An 18,744-nucleotide genomic window follows, 5' to 3' on the forward strand; every position below is an offset into this window, starting at 1 on the left:
GCCGAACCTTTTTTCGCTCGGATGCAAGGTGCTAGAAGCCTGGAAGGAGATTAGTGCATTTTTTTTCAAGGAGTTGGTGGCTTAAAGAATCAATCTCCTAGCACTATTGTTGCAGGGAAAATTATTGGTAAAATGGCAAAAGGGTCGGTTTGGGCCGAGTTTTTTTTTTCATTTTTTTTTCTTTTTTCAAATAATATAATGTCCAGGGAATGGATCCAAAACTTAATGACTATCTTTTAAAAGTTGAATTGGATTCCGATACGTATATCTAGACCTTCTCCCTATAAGTGGTGTGAGAGCCAAGAGGCAGTGAAGTGAAGCCTGGTTCTTGGATCAGGAGGGATTGAAAAGCAGTAATGGATCAAATTCGAGGGAGAATTAAAATGGTTTTCTATGTGAAGAGGAGAGTGTTGAGGATCACGCATGAGGTTCAATCCTACGTGGAGAAATTAGTGGACGAATTGGATTTCTACATTCACACAAAATAATTAGTGGGTGAATTGATTCCTGGTTAGACTGGCGCAGTTGATTGGAGAGTAATAGCACATGGAATAATTAGTGGGTGAATCGGGTTCAAGGCTTCTCATGGTCAGTTGTAACCTTAAAACAAGAGAAGTCCGTGTGCAATGACTTGGTATCTTATATCATTTCTGATGTAGCCTAATATTGACTTGTTCCCAAAGTTGATCCGAATAAAAAAAGCTAAGAGATAGTCTTCTATTGGACTGAACTCTACAGCGTCCAACCTTAGTGAAACAAGGACTCACTATTCGTAAAAATGGATCTAGGACACCAGATTTCTACATAAGACTATTCCCCAGTTCTCTTATTTTTTCTCTTATTTGTTGTTCCTCAAAGCCTCCCCGCCCGGCCGAATCAGCTCCGGCGATCTTCTTTGTTCGCTTCTTTGTGTACAGATTCACATCTTTCCACGAATAGACCGGCACTCCATCCTCTACAATAGGCTGACTAGTGTTTCCTAGACCTCCACTATCATCAGGCGGATTTTGGTGGCAACAATTTCCATGGATGCCATCCATGTGCAAGCAGAATCCTTGGCATCCAATGGCACCGATACTTTTATATTACAAAACAAGAGCAAGTAGCTGTACAATGATTATCTACAAGATGTTGAAATATGGATTATGTGAGGACCCAAGTGCGAGTGTATGTTTAGTCCCATATCAGTTATTCATTAAGTAGATCTTGGAAACTCATACAGGATCAAAAAATCCAAATAATACCTTCTAGTTAGCCTTTAAGGGTAAGGTCCTGAGTTATTATAAATAGTATCAAAGTGAACCCGACCCATGGACCATGTAGACTAGGGGGCACTATAGCATTAGCTCATTTGATGCTAACTATAGGCTAATCATGGTGCTTATGATTAGATTTGAACGGATTTAGACCCTTAGCTTGACGAGGATGTTAGGGCTTAAATGAAGGGAGTATGTCAGGACTCGGGTGTGAGCGTGTGTTTAGTTGCACATTAGTTATTCGTTAGGTAGATCTTGGATACTTATATAGGATCAAAGAATCCAAAAAGATATCTTCCAGCTAGCCTTTTTGGGTGAAGTTCTGGATCGCGATAGAAATGATATCAGAGCTTAGGTTTAAGATCACTGGAAATCGTGATAGAAATGATATCAGAGCCTAACATTTGAGATCACTAGGAAATAAATTTAGTGCTTAGGTGTACGATCACTTGGCATTGTAATAAAATGTAGGAGAACAATCTTCAGGAAAAGAGGACGTCAAGCAGGATTCTGCGCACCTCAGTTCGTAGATCGCAGTGTAGACAAGTGATTAGTCTGTCTGGGTTGTCAGAAAAGAGGTAAAAATCTTTGTACACTTGCCTACATGATTATAGTTATTTGTGCACGTATATATGATATGCTATTGATTAAGATAAGTAAGATGCAAGAATTCTTTTATATGTATTAAACAATATTTTGATCATGTATGCTTGTGATTGATAGTATGATGGATGCATATATGAGTATAACTTATACTTACATAATTAGATTAATGGATGTGGTATTCTGGATTAACTATATTATTTTGATTGCTCCGTCATAGGCTAGAAATGCAACACTATCAGATGCTCTGTCATGGGCGGAAAATGTGACACCTTTTGATTGCCCCATCACAAGCATAAAATGTGACCATGATTAATCTAAAGTCGAAAATAAAAAGAATTGGTGTGCGGATGTGAAATTGATCGAATGAACAAAGCTTTTGGGCCGATCTCATTATCATTGATTGCCCCGACACTGGCAAAAAATGTGACATTATCAATTGCCCTGTTATAAGCGGAAAATGTGTCACCTTTTGATCGCCCATCACGAGAGAGAAATGTGATATCTTTTGATTACCCCATCATGGGCAGGAAACATGATTGAGATTTGGCCTAAAGTCAAAATAATAATTGATCTTGGATCCGGATCAAGTTAAAAAAGAATGGAATGAAAAGTATTGAAAACACTATTGATGTATGATTCTTGAGTGGCTAGATTTTTATTGATATTTGATGTATATATTTATACTATTTATTAGAGCATTATTGATAGTCGATTTGCGATTTCATGATGCATGCAACGATTTTTTGCTTTTTTTAAACTTACATTATTATTATATTGGTGTGGATGTGTGGAGATTCTTACTGGGTTGTAAAGCTCACACCACCTCTTCTCTTTTTCTTTTAGAGTTTCAGGTCGCTTGGTACTAGTTGGATGATTAAATTTTGTAATAGTACCAGTTTTGTTAATTGTTATGAATTGAGATCACTATTATTCAATGACATTGAGGTTGTAATACATTTTCAAGCCTTGAATATTTTCTAGGACTTTGCCTTCGGGAGTACGCGGCAGTGTCACGTAGCTGACCCGGGTGTTGGGTTCGGGGTGTGATAAAGTAATTTCTATAACAGATGATGTTGCATTATTGGTAGTAAAATAATAATAATCTGAATATAATAACAGCAATAATTATGAGGAGCTTATGATGCAGTTATGGATTAATCTTCTTAGAATTCATTAATTGTTCGCATCATAACTATTCGTCATGTGCATCATACCATAGTTTAAGACTACATCATAACTATATAAATATGAGAAACTAATACTGTAGTTAGATTTATAAAGTTATCTTATCTGAGTGAACTGTGATTTAAAAACACTTTGCAGCCGCTAAGGCACGCTACAAACCAATTATTTTTTCCATATTCAAGTCCACGCTTTATTTTAGTAGTATTGTAACTCTGCTCATGCTCATGCGTTTCATTTCCGTGTCACCAAACATTTTTTATCCAGTAATATATTTCTTGCTGCCAACAGCACTTGGATTTGTTGTTGTGCGTGCGTGCGTGCGTGCGTGCGTGCGTGCGTGCGTGCGTGTGTGTGTGTGTGTGAGAGAGAGAGAGAGAGAGAGAGAGAGGATGTGAAGGAAGATTAGAAAATCAGAATTCACTTAATAGATCAATTTAATTTGACCTACATGATTTTTTTATTATGCCATGCTGCTGAGCCTACTTCCAATGAAATAGTTCGTTATTTTGTAACAGCCTTCCTTGTTCATATCAGAGAGTTCTTTTTATTTTTTGGGTCAACATCTTAGAGAGTCTTATACATCTCAAGTTCGTAAATGAAGTTTTGCTGGGTTTTAGTCATTTATCTCAAAGAAGAAAAGGAGAAAAAGAATTAAAATTTTGAACAAACTTGTTTTCTTTTATTTTATCTTTTTGATGTTAAGGGAGGCTGTTTAACCAATCCAAATCTTTGTTAAGAAGAGGAGGTGATGCGGGATTTGCACCCCGTCACCAGCATAGCCCCCCACCGATCCGAGCAGCGAAAGCGACTGCATTCCTCTCGAGGTATTGTCTGCTTTGGGGATGCCCTGCTGGCGCGGAGCTCGCACAGAGGTTACCTGCTAACGCCTCTCACGGTTTTGTCCCACAAAAGAGCCCTCGAGAGGAAAGGCTTAAGCCTCCTCATTATAAGGCACAGGCCTTTCCGCTATTCGGTCGATGTGGGATTAAATTCGGGGACCCCCCACAACACAGCCCCCCCAGTGGGAAAGTTTTGTGCTGGGTTAGAGGCTCCTTGCCAGGAAGGCGAAGGGCAAGGCCCTCCTTCTAGCGCCATCTGATGCGGGATTTGCACCCCATCACCAGCATAGCCCCTCACCGATCCGAGCAGCGAAAGCGACTGCGTCCTTTCCGAGGTATTGTCCGCTTTGGGGATGCCCTGCTCGCGCAGGGGGTGCACCTGTCTATGGGCGCGGAGCTCGCACAGGGGTCACCCGCCAACGCCCCTCACGGTTTTGTCCCACAAAAGGGTCCTCGAGAGGAAAGGCTTAAACCTCCTCATTATAAGGCACAGACCCTTCCGCTACTCGGTCGATGTGGGACTAAATTCGAGAACCCCCCACAACAGGAGGCAAAGAGAATATACATCAGCGGATCAGCATTTGAATAGCTGACTCAAGTCGTAGGGTTGCATGACTCCAAAAAACTAGTTTCTGCAAACTAGATAATAGGCTCTGTTCAAAGATGGACAACAGGGGAACAGCATCAGGTTGGGTTGCAGGATTTTAGAATAAATACAGGCATCGCATGGACATGATTTCATAGCTTCAGAGGCGAAGATCCAGCTGAGTAGCAATACTTCTTCAACCGTGGAGAGGGCAACAGGGGACCAAGAGACATGCACACAACCGGAACCTGATGCCATGGTACAGCCGAAGAGAGCCGCTATGTTTTGATCGAGCTTGATTGCCAAAAATTTCAATGAAGAAGACGACCTTCCAGCATCGTTCAACAGTGAGGAGAGGTTCTTAACTTTAGCCTAAATCTTCCCAAATTCAGGTAGCAGCTGAGGGCAATGAAGGGAGGAGGATCAGCCATCAAACATATAGTAAGCCCTATCAAATGCAGTGGAGATGATTAGAGCCTGCTTATTGAGGAAGACTATTGCATTCCTTTCCTCCCAACATGCTTGCACCATAGCCGCAAAGAGCATAAGAATGATAGGTCGGGCTGATTTAGAGAATGATCTCCTTCTCCAAGATGAACATAAATCTTCAAAAGTGGATTGAGGATGTAAAACTCCAAGAGCAGATGGGCCTTCCAAATTGTGGAGAATAAACTTGTTTTCATGCTTCTTAATCAATACATACATGCTTAGTGTTACATGCCATATAGATATATGTATACATGTATGTATGGATGTATCTATGTATATGCATATGCATGCGTATTTTATATATATATATATATACACACACACACACGTGCGCACGCGCGCACATATGCATATGTTATTGAAAGAGTGTGCCCATGTTGATATTTCTTATATTACGTGTACGTAAATATTGAAATAAATTATTAGGATCACTGTTCCCAAATATGAAAACAAGATCATCTCACTAAATAAGCTAACAATGACATTTACTATCACAATAGTTACATTGTAATGACATGGTCAAAACCTTTTGAGGTTAGCCCTGAAAAACAAACTGATCACTGGAGAGATGATAAACAAATAGGGTTGGAGCTAGGATTTCAATTGCCTTCAGTGTCTTTTTGAAAATTGGAATCAATTGACTACCTTCTTCTCGGTTGTTCTTTCGCCACCCGGTTTTGGAGGAACATATATATGGACATATATGAAGAAGCTAAAAGGCTTTTTGGTTGCGTGGGACTCCCATTCTTGCTGTTACTCCCGGTTTTGGAGGAACATATGGACAGATATGAAGAAGCTAAAAGGCTTTTTGGTTGCGTGGGACTACCATTCTTCCTGTTTATCCCTCTCGAGGGAAAGAAGCTACGTAATCTTCTTCCTCAAAGGTCTCCAGCTCACGGGGCATCCATAGGAAGCTGAGAAGTTATCACAAGAGACAAAGCCAAACCCTCCTTCCACTCTCTATTCTAAGCTGTACATCATACACTACTACTTTTGTACTTCTCCTTTATTATCTTAAGGAAGTGCGGTGGAGCTAGTCTTTTCCATTTTTCCAAAATAATTACATCATAATGTGATAAAAATGTAACAAGAATTTCAGAATGTGATTATATTAGAACTATATACCACCCATACTGCAACAGTTACATTAGTAGATGGCACATTCCCGTCGAATAGTCAAAACAAAGAGATCTATAAAATGTTGCAAAACTTGAAAAAAATAAAAAAAAAAACCAAATAAATCTCCCACTGTAGTCCGAATCTAGTTAAAAAATTTCAACCTAGGTTTGGGATACATGCTAAGTCAACAATCCAAGGCCTTCATTACCTTTTAGCCCGCCAGGTCGCTTGCCTCCTAAAGCAGTAACTCTGGTCCACGCTATGGCTCGCACGCTAGTTAATTCTGACATAACTCTTGCATGGGTCCCATAATTTAGGGTGCTATAACAATTAGTAACTTTTTTTCCCCTAATAATCAACAACTAATAACTATGAAAGGTTGCTCCCTTGTTGGTTGATACTAGGATACGAGTTCTAAGTGGCCCTAGTAAGAGTGTAGGGTGATAAGATTAGAGCCGCAATATCAAGCTGTTCAATCCGTTTAACTTCTTTTAATTTATTAAAAATTGGGCTACATTACTTGTTTAATAAAATAGTTAGATTCTGACCGATATCTTTGATCTATTCAACAAATAGAATAAATATGGATTGATAGACTTTTTTTTATTTATCCAATCCAACCGGATTGCCACTCCTACAGCATGGCCTTATGGCCAGAAAGACTGTCGACCGTTGTTTAATTACAATAAAAGGTCCGAGAGTGCGGGCCCACCGCTATCTAAAATGGTGGGTCCCAAATAACTCCATTATTGTCGAGACATGGGACCCATCCTCCACATTATTGCATTATTTCTTGCACCGAATGATGGCAGCCACAAGGCCAGGCTATGTGCAAGTTAAAGGCTAAGTATGCCTGATATTGTCAACCTAAGGCGAAGTGCATCGGATATGCATCATATTTTCAAGCAACAAAAGGTCAAACACTTTAAATAAAAATAAATGTTAGGATGCAGGATCAAGGAGAGACAAGTCGACAATAAACTTCCAGCAACTTTATGAGGATGAGATGATTGGAGTAAAACCAAAATCACGCGTGATACAAATACGAAATAAAAGCAAAAGGTTGCTCCCTAAAATAATTCTTTGGGCTAAAGAGAGGTTGCTAGATTCTGTAAAGCTCGATTAAGGTTAATTAGTTACATGTGTTTGTGTTAATTACTAGGATTTTATGGGCTAGCCGTTTGGACTAAGCAGTAAGAACGGCACGCGCCGCAGCCTTGATTAGTCAACCCTCGTCTCTCAAATTTGGATCGTCAAAAGCTTGTCCATTAATGCATGAGAACCGCATATTAAAAAAGTTGATTTGAGAGTAGAAGAATTTATTAAGAGGGGGGACCTTTTCTGAAAGAGCAAACGGCATTGTTGGGGAAATGTAAATCACCCCAAAGCACGTGAGCACATCGCCGGCACGTGATCAGAAGCGCCCTACCTCGGACGCCCGACCTCGAACGCCCGACCTGGTGTCCGACCAGACGTCCGACCTCAAAACGCCCGACTTGACGCCCGACCTCGGAGCTCTCGACCTCGGAAACCCGACCTCACCATCCGCCAGCCGTGGTCACATCCTTCTGCAGCTCGACCAGATACCATGCCCTGCCACAGCCGCTAACAATTAATGTGCATGGTCTCTGCAGACCTCCGGCTTACTCAACAATTAATGCGCATTGTCTCTGCAGACCTCCAGCTTACTCAACCATTAATGCGCATGGTCTCTGCAGGCCTCTGGCTTACTTAACAATTAATGTGCATGGTCTCCGCTATCTACGGATCTCAAGCCATCCACGGCAAATCTGCTCCGCTGCGTCCGATCAGCCATGACAACTCCTTGGCTTCGGCCTGATCTCCTACGGTAAGGCATTAATTCATACGATCGTGCATTAATTCATACGATATGCTCAATCATACGGTAACTTCGCCCCGTCATATCACAGGTAATCCAGTACCCCTCTATAAAAGAGGAACCCTCCCATCTTAGTGGGGGCTGGACGCTGAAACTCTGGACATATATCTTCTCTTATACGTTTACCCCCTCTAACTTAGGCATCGGAGGGCCGGCGCCGGAAATTCCGGCCACCGGTTTTTTTTTGCAGGCTCCCCGGAGGATGCCGCCCGCCGACGGAATACCACCTGCCGACTCTCGCCAGAGCTCCACCTTCTCAGCCGATGGCCATCCCCGGGTCTAATTTCCAGCAACAGGCATCAAGACTAGGTCTCTGGCAAGTGGTTAGAAGGGAACAAGGGTTAGGTTTTCATTTGGAAACTCTTCATCCAGAAGGAGGGCAACTCATCAATACTCAATTTTATTTTTAGCGGTTATGTTGTTAAGTTTTTTTTCACTTCAGCCATAATTAAGATTTAGTTAACATATCATTTAGCTACCACTTTCATAGCGATAGAACGAAGATTCGTAAACATAACATTTGTAGAAAAAAGGGGGAAAAACAATCTATTAGTGGGTGGGAATACTAATGGCACTGTTCAAGAAGTTTTCATGTCTATAATTTGATTATATTGTTAGGATTCAGTGGCCATGATCTATTTTATATGGACATAATGAAAAGACTTTGTGAAAAAGTTTGGACTAAGGAAGAAAAGAAGCCCTCAAGCGGAAGAGTGGATGGCACGCAAAACCTAGCCCGGCCCCCACCAACCTCCAACCGTAGATGCTAGAAGAAAACCGGCGCGTTTCACAATTTAATGAATCCTCCACTTATTTGATGGGATGGTTAAGAGATTATCTATGGTTAAACTCTTCACATCTTGGTGGCAACAAATTTTGGACCAATGGTAAATTTTTAAGATTCTTATATCAGCAGCAATATAATATAGTTCCATTTGCAATATTTTTTAGGTTAAAATATTGTTAAAATATCATAAGGTTTGACTAGAAAGATGGACTCATGCATGCCAAGATATTACCCTTATTAATTGCAAAATCATGCTTTCTTGCATTACATTGTTTAATGATTATGATATTTATTGTTTTGAAAGTAATGATTATGATATTTATTTTTTTTACCAAAAAAAAGTAATGATTTTTTTCGTCGCATATACTGTTGTTAAGCAAACTAAATGATTAATGGAGCAAGGAATAAAGAAATCATGATATTGAAAAATATGCTACAGATATATATATTCCTTTTTTTTTCTTTGGTAAGCAGAACTTCCTAATTAATTGCAATGTTTACTTTTGCCATCTTAGAAGTACACACCTTCCAGTTAAATAAATACATGAATGATCAACATATCAATTCAAGGTAAATAAAACTGAGAGTATTTTTTCAGTCAACGTGCTTTGGTAGTTCAATAAAAAAATATCACCAGATTGTAATAAATTATGAAGCAACGCCAAAACGTCAATATTGGAGCAATATTTGGATCAATTTAATAGACCAAACTATGTTGAGACAAAGTTTGAGAAATCTCTAGATCAATTTAATAGATCAAACTATGTTTAGATCCTTTAAATATTTTTTTATGATTGATTCTTGACCACACACTTTTTTAAAAAATAAAATTTAAGATAATTTAAATTTTTTTATGATTGATTCTTGACCACACACTTTTTAAGAAAAATAAAATTAAGATAATTTAAATACTTTTTTATGTTTGATTCTTGACAACACACTTTTTAAGAAAAATAAAACCTCAACATTCGATCAATATTTGGATCAATTTAATAGATTAGACCATGTTGAGACAAAGTCTGAGCAAACTCTAGATCAATTTGATAAATCAGAACATACTGAGTGATCCAAAAAAAATTATCAAACTCAATATGATCCAAAAGTAAAACCTAGCGTAATCGGATGTTGAATCGTGTGCCAAATTTCTAATAGCCCTAACTTATCAATATGACATCCGATTAAAGTATTATTTTTTTAAAATTAGATAATTTTCGAGTTTTACGGTATGACGCTTCTCTTTGAGAGTGTGGTGCCTTAAGTGACCAAAATAAAATTCTATCATTTGGACCACAAAATGGGCTGGTTAACACAATTTTTTTTTAGAAAAAGTTTTGATTGGACATATCTTCTAATATGAGAAAAATAGACAAAATGAATGAAGACAAAGACAATGTAGAATTAAAGATCTATTTTTTTGTAAAATTTTATCTTTATTATTATTATTTTTAGTACTTATATTTATTTTAGAAAACATGCATCATCTTTTAATTAAAAAGGAATCCAACCAGAATTATACAAGAGTAATTTTTTTTTTTATAAATAGGACTATATAACTCAATTTTATTATTTATTTATGAAAGAAAAGGATTTAGAGCCTGCTTTCATCAATTTTACTAATTTTCTTAATCTTTTTTAAAAAATTTGAGCTGAGCAGGTTAAAAAATTATTTTTTTTGTCTAATCTAATCATTGAGGCAGTTTGATTACTTCTTATGATTGTTTCTTGGCCACACCATTTTTGAAAAATAAGGGAGGGAGGTGTGCACCTGCATTATAATTAGTCATCTAGACTAAAATACTTGAATGCGTTACTGAAAACTCGAAATAAAAACTTTTAGTTGTTAAATAGAGAGGTGTAATAATTCACATTCTTGAGCGCGTAGATGCACCTACGAGCTAATACACGATTCTTGGACAAGTTAACCTAGTGAGAAAATGGTTCACACTTCATAACAAAACCTTATAAATGAGATATGAATGAAAGCCTACCATAACTGCCTATACCATTTAAACTCTTCTGGATGGAGAGCATCTTTTAGAGGCTTCTCAAAATATATTTTTGATAAAATTCCTCAAAATGAAATAAAAGATAAGTTTTTGTGCCAAGGTAGGTTTCAGTTGATGGTAAGCAAAACCAAAACACAATTTATCTATATTATTCAATTATCTAACGTAAAAGACTATCCATCCAATCAGTCGCGGTCGATATCATGTCAAATGGTGTGGTTGGTACATGCGTTGACACCATGCACTAATATTGTATGGTCACGGTCTTTCGTAAGGAGAAATACATCCCTTTCTTTTGTGGCTTCCATATATTTAAACCCGGAGGGGAAAGGAAAAGAAAAGAAACCTAATACAGCCACTTGGTAAGTTACAGTGAAATATATATATATATATATAGCGAGATGATAAAATTTACAACTCTGATGGGCATCATATGCGCCCAAATCTAATACTCTCGGTGTGGTGGGTTCATTCAACGGCTACCATAATCTTAAAGAAAGATTCAAGAAGGGTCCTCAACTAGTTGTCCTATCTTTCGATGGATCCTCATATCTCTTACTCTATTTTGGATGATATAAGAAAAATAGTCTTCATACTGAGCTTCTTTGAGGCTACCCATGTTTGAACTTCCTGATATGTTTCATGGCGATCAATAGTTGTATTTATTCTAGGATGATGCAGTAGGATGGTTTTACCAAAAACAAAAGGATAAATAATAGATGTAGGTGAAAATCAGGTATTAGTAAGAACTAAAGGAAATGATCCACATATAAACGAGCCGAAGGTTGTCAAAAAACTCAAAAAGGTTTACAGGAGATCGAAAGGTGATTAAGGCAAAAGCTAAGTTAAATTAATACATGGGTTAGCCAAACAAATGGCTGACCGAGACACCAACGTACACTTGTCCTTGAGGAGCCGCACGAGCCAAGAGAATCTTCCGTCGGATGGGCAAATAACGCCGTCACATCTCGATGTCACCTTTGACCTCCTCCACCCGCTTATAATGGCGACAAACCCGTAACGGGCGTGGGCCCCAAGGTTGAGTGCCGTCTCCCACCCTCTTATCGACGCCACGTAGCCACCTCTCCTCTCCCCCGCCTCCCGAGTACCACCTCCTTTATCCCCCTCACCTCCCGAGGTTTCCTTCCCACAATCCTCTCCCCCGTCGCTGCCTCCATTCCTTCTCTTCTCTTCTCTTCTCTTCTCTTTGGCACATACCACAAATGGTGTTATCAAAGAGTGGCTACGGATTCTTCAAGTTCAGAGCCTCACACTCTCAGAACTCCTTCATTCCTCACCATCTCTAAACTTTGGACGTTCCCATAACAGGCCAAAAAGCCCCCATCTAGCCCGCCACCACAGCCACCAACCCAAAATCCTCTGGAAAATTCTCCTGAGGGGACAGATAAGAGGAGGAAAAGATCTGCACACCCTCGTCCATCCAAGTCTCCTGCTCCACCCTCTTGTGGTTTACATCAATGATCGGAAGCTTCTTCGACTTCTCAAGTGCGGCGGTCGTCGAGATGGCTTGGATCATGCTGAGAATCGACTACTCGAGGCTGTTCTGGCTCCTCTTCGGCGTCTTCTCCTACGAGAACCATGAAGGGAAGCCTCGGATTTAGCAAAGCTTCTGCCGCAGAACTCGACACTCACCCGATAGGCGATCCGACCACTCGGGAAGCTGCCTTTGGTTTTTGTTTCTTGGTTTCTTCTAAGCTGCAAGAGTTTTGATAGGCTAACATGTATGAGTCCCGGCTGGGGGAGCGGGCCGCCGAGTGGGGTGGGTACGTCGAGATCGATCCCGCCGGTCGGTATGGACGTGTAAGTTCTCCTCAAGCATCTTATCTCTTAAATCCATCTAATTTAGTTTGCTCAGTTTTGCTTTCCGTTGCCAACCATTGATGAGGAGGTATATGAGTTTATACTTTGAAATTATAAGATGTTATACTTTGAAGCTATGAGATCTTTTATTGCCCAAGTGGTTGGTGTTATGCTATCATTATTTTGTTCTCCTCTGGAAAAGCTTCCTGCGATGTGCATGTTCTGCCCATACCAATTTGCTTAAAGATTGTCGTCAAATTTGTACTTTGATGTTTGTAGGTTTTTAACATGCTAAGTATGAGTGTGCTTTAGATTTTGCTTTCCCCATCTTTAATCGGACTTGGGGCTGTTGGCTTTTGGTTTAATTATGCTTTGTCTAGACCTTCTCTGTGGGAGGAATACATGATACCATCCATTTGATATGATAAACTAGGAATTGCATGCCATCTTTTATGGTCTAAATATGATTTGGATGGTTCTGGTAGATTTTTTGATGAAGTACTTTAGATCATTTTCATAAATTTTCTCTACATCTGAATCCAGGAGGCCATCCATAAGTTATAACTGAGCTTGAGGATTAGCCATGCTAGTATCCAATACTGGAATTCTTTTGTGCTTCTGGCTCTAGACTTGTGAATGCAAACTACTTCAATAAAAAATAAGAGGTGGTGTTAGTCAACAGATTTCTGAAAGCAAAGTTGTAGACCTCGTTGTGAATTATCTTAAACATCACGATTCTGTAGTTCTTGTATGGTTGGTAAGCGTTGATGTTTTTTATTGTAACGGTAAATTATTGCAAGTCCTAAGATGGAGTAAAATTCAAAACTACAAGACCACTATAACCTTTAGGTGTACACTTGATGTTAATCCTTGCAAAGTATAAACTGCTAAGACGGCATACACTTTTAATTAATTTATGGTGGACTCCACTCATGTCTCTTGTTCTTCCCCATTCTTTTCTGTTTCTCTTAATTAAGCGGTTCTCACATTCCTATACCATTGACAAATAGTTAAGATCCGACTGATCCTTTAAACTCATTTTCGAATGACTGATGCTAAATTCTCATTTTTTTCTGCTGCTACAAGCACTGCAGTTTGATGAGGTACTTGGAAAAGGAGCCATGAAGACAGTGTATCCGTCTTTAAATGTAGCTCATTATTTGATAATTTTTATAGCGTACAACTTAATGAACTAGATATATATATATATATATATATAGGCATTAATTCAAGGCAAAACATCTTGGGTTGTGTGACATGTCTCCCTTAATTGAGGACCTCAGCTACAGAGCATTTGATGAGCGAAATGGGATGGAGGTGGCATGGAACCAGGCCAAGCTCTGCGACGTGCTGCGATCACCGGACGCACTGCAGCGCATGTACTCCGAGGTCCACATACTCAGCACCCTCCACCATGAGTCCATCATCAGTTACCACACCTCCTGGATCGATGTCGGAAAGAGGACCTTCAACTTCATCACTGAGATGTTCACCTCCGGCGCCCTCCGAGAGTAAGTTCTGCTGAACCTGTTCTGCTAGGGTCAGGCCATGCAGGAGGACTTGCACCTTTTTGGCCTTCATCCAGATTTGCCCTCATGGCTGAGAATTTTAGCTAAGAAAGAGCTACTTTAGATCTGGGTGTTCTCTTGGTGCAGGTAGTTCATTAGATCCTACAGTTCCATTTGAATGGTAGATTAGCTTGAACCTAGTATTTCTTTAGCTATGGCTTTTCTCTTGGGTACAAGAGTTGGCCCAATAGCGATAGCAGTCCAAGTTGGATGCAATCTAGTTTTGTTGTTGTTGCCTTGGGCTTGTTTGGCCCAGGCCCATCAAAGCTCATTTTGTTTCTTGATGAAAAGGATTTTGGTGAAAAGGAGGAAGCATCAAATTAATTAAGACTTGAAAACCAGGTAAAAAGAAAGGTAAAAAGAAAGAGGAAGGAAAAGGAAAATAAAAATAGCAAATGACAGAAGAAGGAAAGTACAAAATAGAAATACCATAACTTAGGAAGGTAAAAAATCTCGTAGTACATGAGATTTAGGAGCTTGTGATGAACATATCTCTCCCCATTTTCACAACTAAAGTTTGAAAATTGTAGTAACAACTCTCTCTAGGTCTTCCTTAAAATTTATTTGATATGTATCGGACCAATTGAAAATTTAACCACGAAAAGAACCAAATAAATCTTTCTTATATGATAAGTAATAAACGTTATTAAAAACTATAATTGTAGTAGAATCTACATGTTCTTAACATTATAGTGTTATTTTGAAATTATGAATACTTATAATCTTTGGAACAACCATTAACGTTTTCTCCCTTCATATACATAACAATATTAGCTTCTAATTTAAGAATACCCATGTATGAAAACCCTAAAATATTTTCAGAGTTTTCATTTTTTATTTTTGCTGATAAAAACCTGTGAATGGTATTTCTTAAGAAGGTCTAGGTTCCCAAAGGCCATGACCTGCATAGAATTCAAACCGATCAACTCTTTACTATTATGTTTTTTCATCAAAAAAAAAACAGAGAAAAGGATCAAGAAATAGAACATACAGCTAATTTGATGATGTGTTTAGCTCACAAAACATTCGATTGATGAGTATTAGAAAGTGGGATTTAGGTACCGGCAGAGATATCGACGAGTTGACATTAGAGCCATCAAGAACTGGGCCTGCCAGATCCTGCATGGGCTTGTATATTTGCATGGCCATGATCCTCCGGTGATACACAGAGACCTTAAGTGTGACAACATCTTTGTTAATGGCCATCTCGGGCAGGTCAAGATCGGCGATCTCGGGTTAGCAGCCGTGCTCCGAGGGTCCCAATCTGCGCACAGTGTTATAGGCAAGTAATCCTTGCCATGCTTTAAATTTAATTTCTTCATGTATTTAGTTTTCGTTTATAGTTTCAATCCTACTTTCCTAGAACTAGTCAGAATATCAAGCACCTTTATTAATAATTAATAACAGTATGCAAACTGTGCAAGTAATCATATATATACCTGCATCTATCTATCTTGTTGTCCAATTGCTCATAACTGTCATGGTACTGTGCAAATTAGCTAGGCAAGGGGTGATGCCATATAAAAGTTGGTTTATGGACCAGGATTCTTTTTTAGTTCAACCTTGGATTAGAGAGGGACAGTTCTCAAACACAGATCTTTTATCACACTGATGATCTATGATTCAATGGTTTTCAGATATTTCAATTACGATTGCTCATGTAAGGCATGGCAACCATGTTGTCTGTGAGATAGTAGAACGGCCTGTATTGTAGAATTGATCAAATTGCCATTGCTCATGGAATCACGGGCTGTTCGTGAAATGGTCGGTCGGCCGATCCATCTGTATTTGAGAATTGGTCCACTTCCAATCCATAAACCAATATTACACAACTAATTTAATACAATTTATATATTCCAGTTATTACAAATGGCTATAATTAGGATTGCAGAGAATTCACACTCAGTGATATGGACCAGTGGTAAGGTGCACAATCTCAATTGTGTGTTTCTCATTAGAGTGTAAGCAAATGGCTTATAGCAGGCTGCATGTAGGTGCGGAAGTGGTTCCTTTGTGAACCATAGCTGACCATAGTCTGAGTCAACCAGATTTTTATTGATAAATAAAGAAATAAAAATGAATGCAAAGTGAGCTACGTACGAAAAGTCTGGCTGTTGCAGCTAATAATGGCCTCTGCTGCTGCTCTTTCTTTCAGGGACGCCCGAGTTCATGGCACCGGAGCTCTACGAAGAGGATTACAACGAGCTCGTCGACATATACTCCTTCGGCATGTGCGTGCTCGAAATGCTTACCTCCGAGTACCCCTACAGCGAGTGCTCCAACCCTGCCCAAATCTATAAGAAAGTCACTTCGGTGAGTCATCTATCCAGTCCCGAGTAGCATGACGTCTTTTCTCCAAATAGCTTCTTGCCCAACGCCTGCATCGCTTCATTTTTCTACAGGGCAAGCTCCCCGATGCATTCCATCGGATCCAAGATCCTGAGGCCCGGCGTTTCCTTGGTAGGTGTCTAGAAACCGCATCGAGGCGGCCATCGGCCAAGGAGCTGCTTCTCGATCCCTTCCTCGCATCCGACGACCATCACAATCCTGTTCCACTTCAGAAATATGCCTCAAGAATCAAGGTTATTAAGGACGCCCCAGAGATCTACAACCTGAAGCCCACGAAGAAGAGGACCGACATGACCATTACCGGGAAGTTGAATCCAGAAGATGATACCATCTTCCTCAAAGTTCAGATAGCTGATAAAGAAGGTAAGCATTTTTTTTCGCCCCCGTATTATAGGCATGATCATATCAACAGTTTAGTGCCTCTAGGGTGTAGATTAATGCATGGGAACTGAACTTGTCAGGTCACGTAAGGAACATATATTTTCCTTTCGATATCGTGATCGACACACCGAGTGATGTGGCCAACGAGATGGTGAAGGAGTTGGAGATAACCGATCGGGAGCCGTCAGAGATAGCGGAGATGATAGCTCAGGAGATCTCGGTTTTAGTGCCGGGTTGGAATGAAGGAGATGTACCTGAGAACAGCAACAGCCATCATGTGTACAGCTTTGGGGACGATGAGGAGGATGGATGCAATCACCCTTTCTGCTATCTATCCTCCCCTACTTCCTCCCAGGGATCATTGTTTGGGACGAGGCCTTCTCAAGGGTGGTCTCATCAGCAGCGCCAGTCTCACCAAGAAGACTGGTTTGGAGGTATGCAATTCTCTCTTCTACTGCACTCCATACGTGCGATTCTTATGCTTGAGCTATGAAATAGTGAACAAAATTCGGGTGCCGAGATGTCTTCTGAAACTAGCTAGTTATAATGCGACATGGGCTTTCATAACCTTGGAATTTATGGGGCGACTCTGGTATCTAGACTCTATTGGTTGCTCTCCCCAACCTGTTCCTGCACTGGCTCTCATAAACTTTCAGGAATTTAGGAAGTATTTTAGTGATATCTACCTCTAATTATGCAGATGATCTATACTCTGACGATGACGACAAGAGCTCCATGCACTCTGATAAGTATTCTGCTGCGAACTACACCTCAGATAACGAACTAGAAGGCGAGGCAAGCTGTCATCGAAGAGAAACTCAGCCCATCCACCACAAGTCAACAAGGTTTTGTACCAGAGAAAGCCCTCCAGTGGATGCCTCTCTAGCTAGCAAATTCCACAGGCAATGTAATGAAATATTGTCGGAATCCTCAAGAGCTTCCAGCTCTCGTGCAGGCAAGAGGGCAGTCGATGGCTGTTGTATGATGAGGAATTATTCGATGGTTGACATACGAAGCCAACTACTGCAACGAACGTTCGTGGAGGAGGTGAACAAACGGCTATTTAAGACCGTCGGAGCATTCCAAAACATAGGCTTCAAGGATCCAACAGAAGGCTCCCGTAATATTTCATCATCTTCGAAAAGAGATCACAGGAAACAAAAGGTAGGCCATACATGGGTAAGGAGTTAAAAACTCTTTGTTGAGGACGGCCTGTTGGCTCAGCTTGTGATGATATGGTTTCATGATATTTGGAGTTGACACCTGAGGTGATACTAATAAGTCTCTAGTGTGCTAGTGATGAAAATCTAGCAGCAAGCACGTTTCTGGTGCTTGAACAAATAATTGCTTTTTAGTCGAGCAAAATGCTTGTTACGTGGATCACCATTGGATAAGAGAATGCATGTCTCTTCTAGCAACCTCAACAGTACATGGGAACTGATGAGACCATGACCTCGATTCAGCCTCTTCCATTGCCAAGGCATTGCCTTCCTATGGATCAAGATTTCAATGTTGTCGGCTTTCCATTAAAACGGACTCCCATTGAAATTGACAGTCCATTATAATGATATACAACCACCGTTACTTTTGTAAACTTCATACACTAGGAGCTTCTTTCGAAAATTCAACAAGATTGGACTGTATTTTCTATAAAATTATGAATTACACATACAATCTATTTAAGTAAAGCACATATCAACCTAATATTTTCTAAACCTAAATCTATAGAAAGAAAAAAGAAAACCTCCATAATTTTTTTTTTAATCCTGCAGTCCAATATGCTCATAGATAGGACACAGGCCAAAACTAGAATGGCCCTTTAAGAAAAACTGTTCTGAATGGGCTAACAGGT

General features: G+C 39.7%; 1 protein-coding gene across 2 annotated transcripts; it reads left to right on the forward strand.

The window, feature by feature from the left end:
- Nucleotides 1-11,894: 11,894 nt before the first annotated feature.
- LOC103708883 (probable serine/threonine-protein kinase WNK5) lies at nt 11,895-18,310 on the forward strand. Of its 2 annotated transcripts, none has more exons than XM_008793985.4 (8): nt 11,895-12,594; nt 13,689-13,726; nt 13,878-14,105; nt 15,221-15,444; nt 16,318-16,475; nt 16,565-16,874; nt 16,973-17,326; nt 17,593-18,310. In XM_008793985.4, the coding sequence occupies exons 1-8, from the start codon at nt 12,514-12,516 to the stop codon at nt 18,081-18,083; spliced, it is 1,884 nt and encodes a 627-aa protein (XP_008792207.2). In that variant the 5' UTR covers nt 11,895-12,513; the 3' UTR covers nt 18,084-18,310. The 2 variants fall into 2 exon arrangements, with proteins under 2 accessions (XP_008792207.2, XP_038988321.1); XM_039132393.1 differs by having other exon boundaries at nt 12,521-12,594; nt 13,681-13,726.
- The last annotated feature ends 434 nt before the right edge of the window (nt 18,311-18,744 follow it).

The sequence above is a fragment of the Phoenix dactylifera genome, chromosome 12 (genome assembly GCF_009389715.1).
Source record: "Phoenix dactylifera cultivar Barhee BC4 chromosome 12, palm_55x_up_171113_PBpolish2nd_filt_p, whole genome shotgun sequence".
Classification (NCBI taxonomy): domain Eukaryota; kingdom Viridiplantae; phylum Streptophyta; class Magnoliopsida; order Arecales; family Arecaceae; genus Phoenix; species Phoenix dactylifera.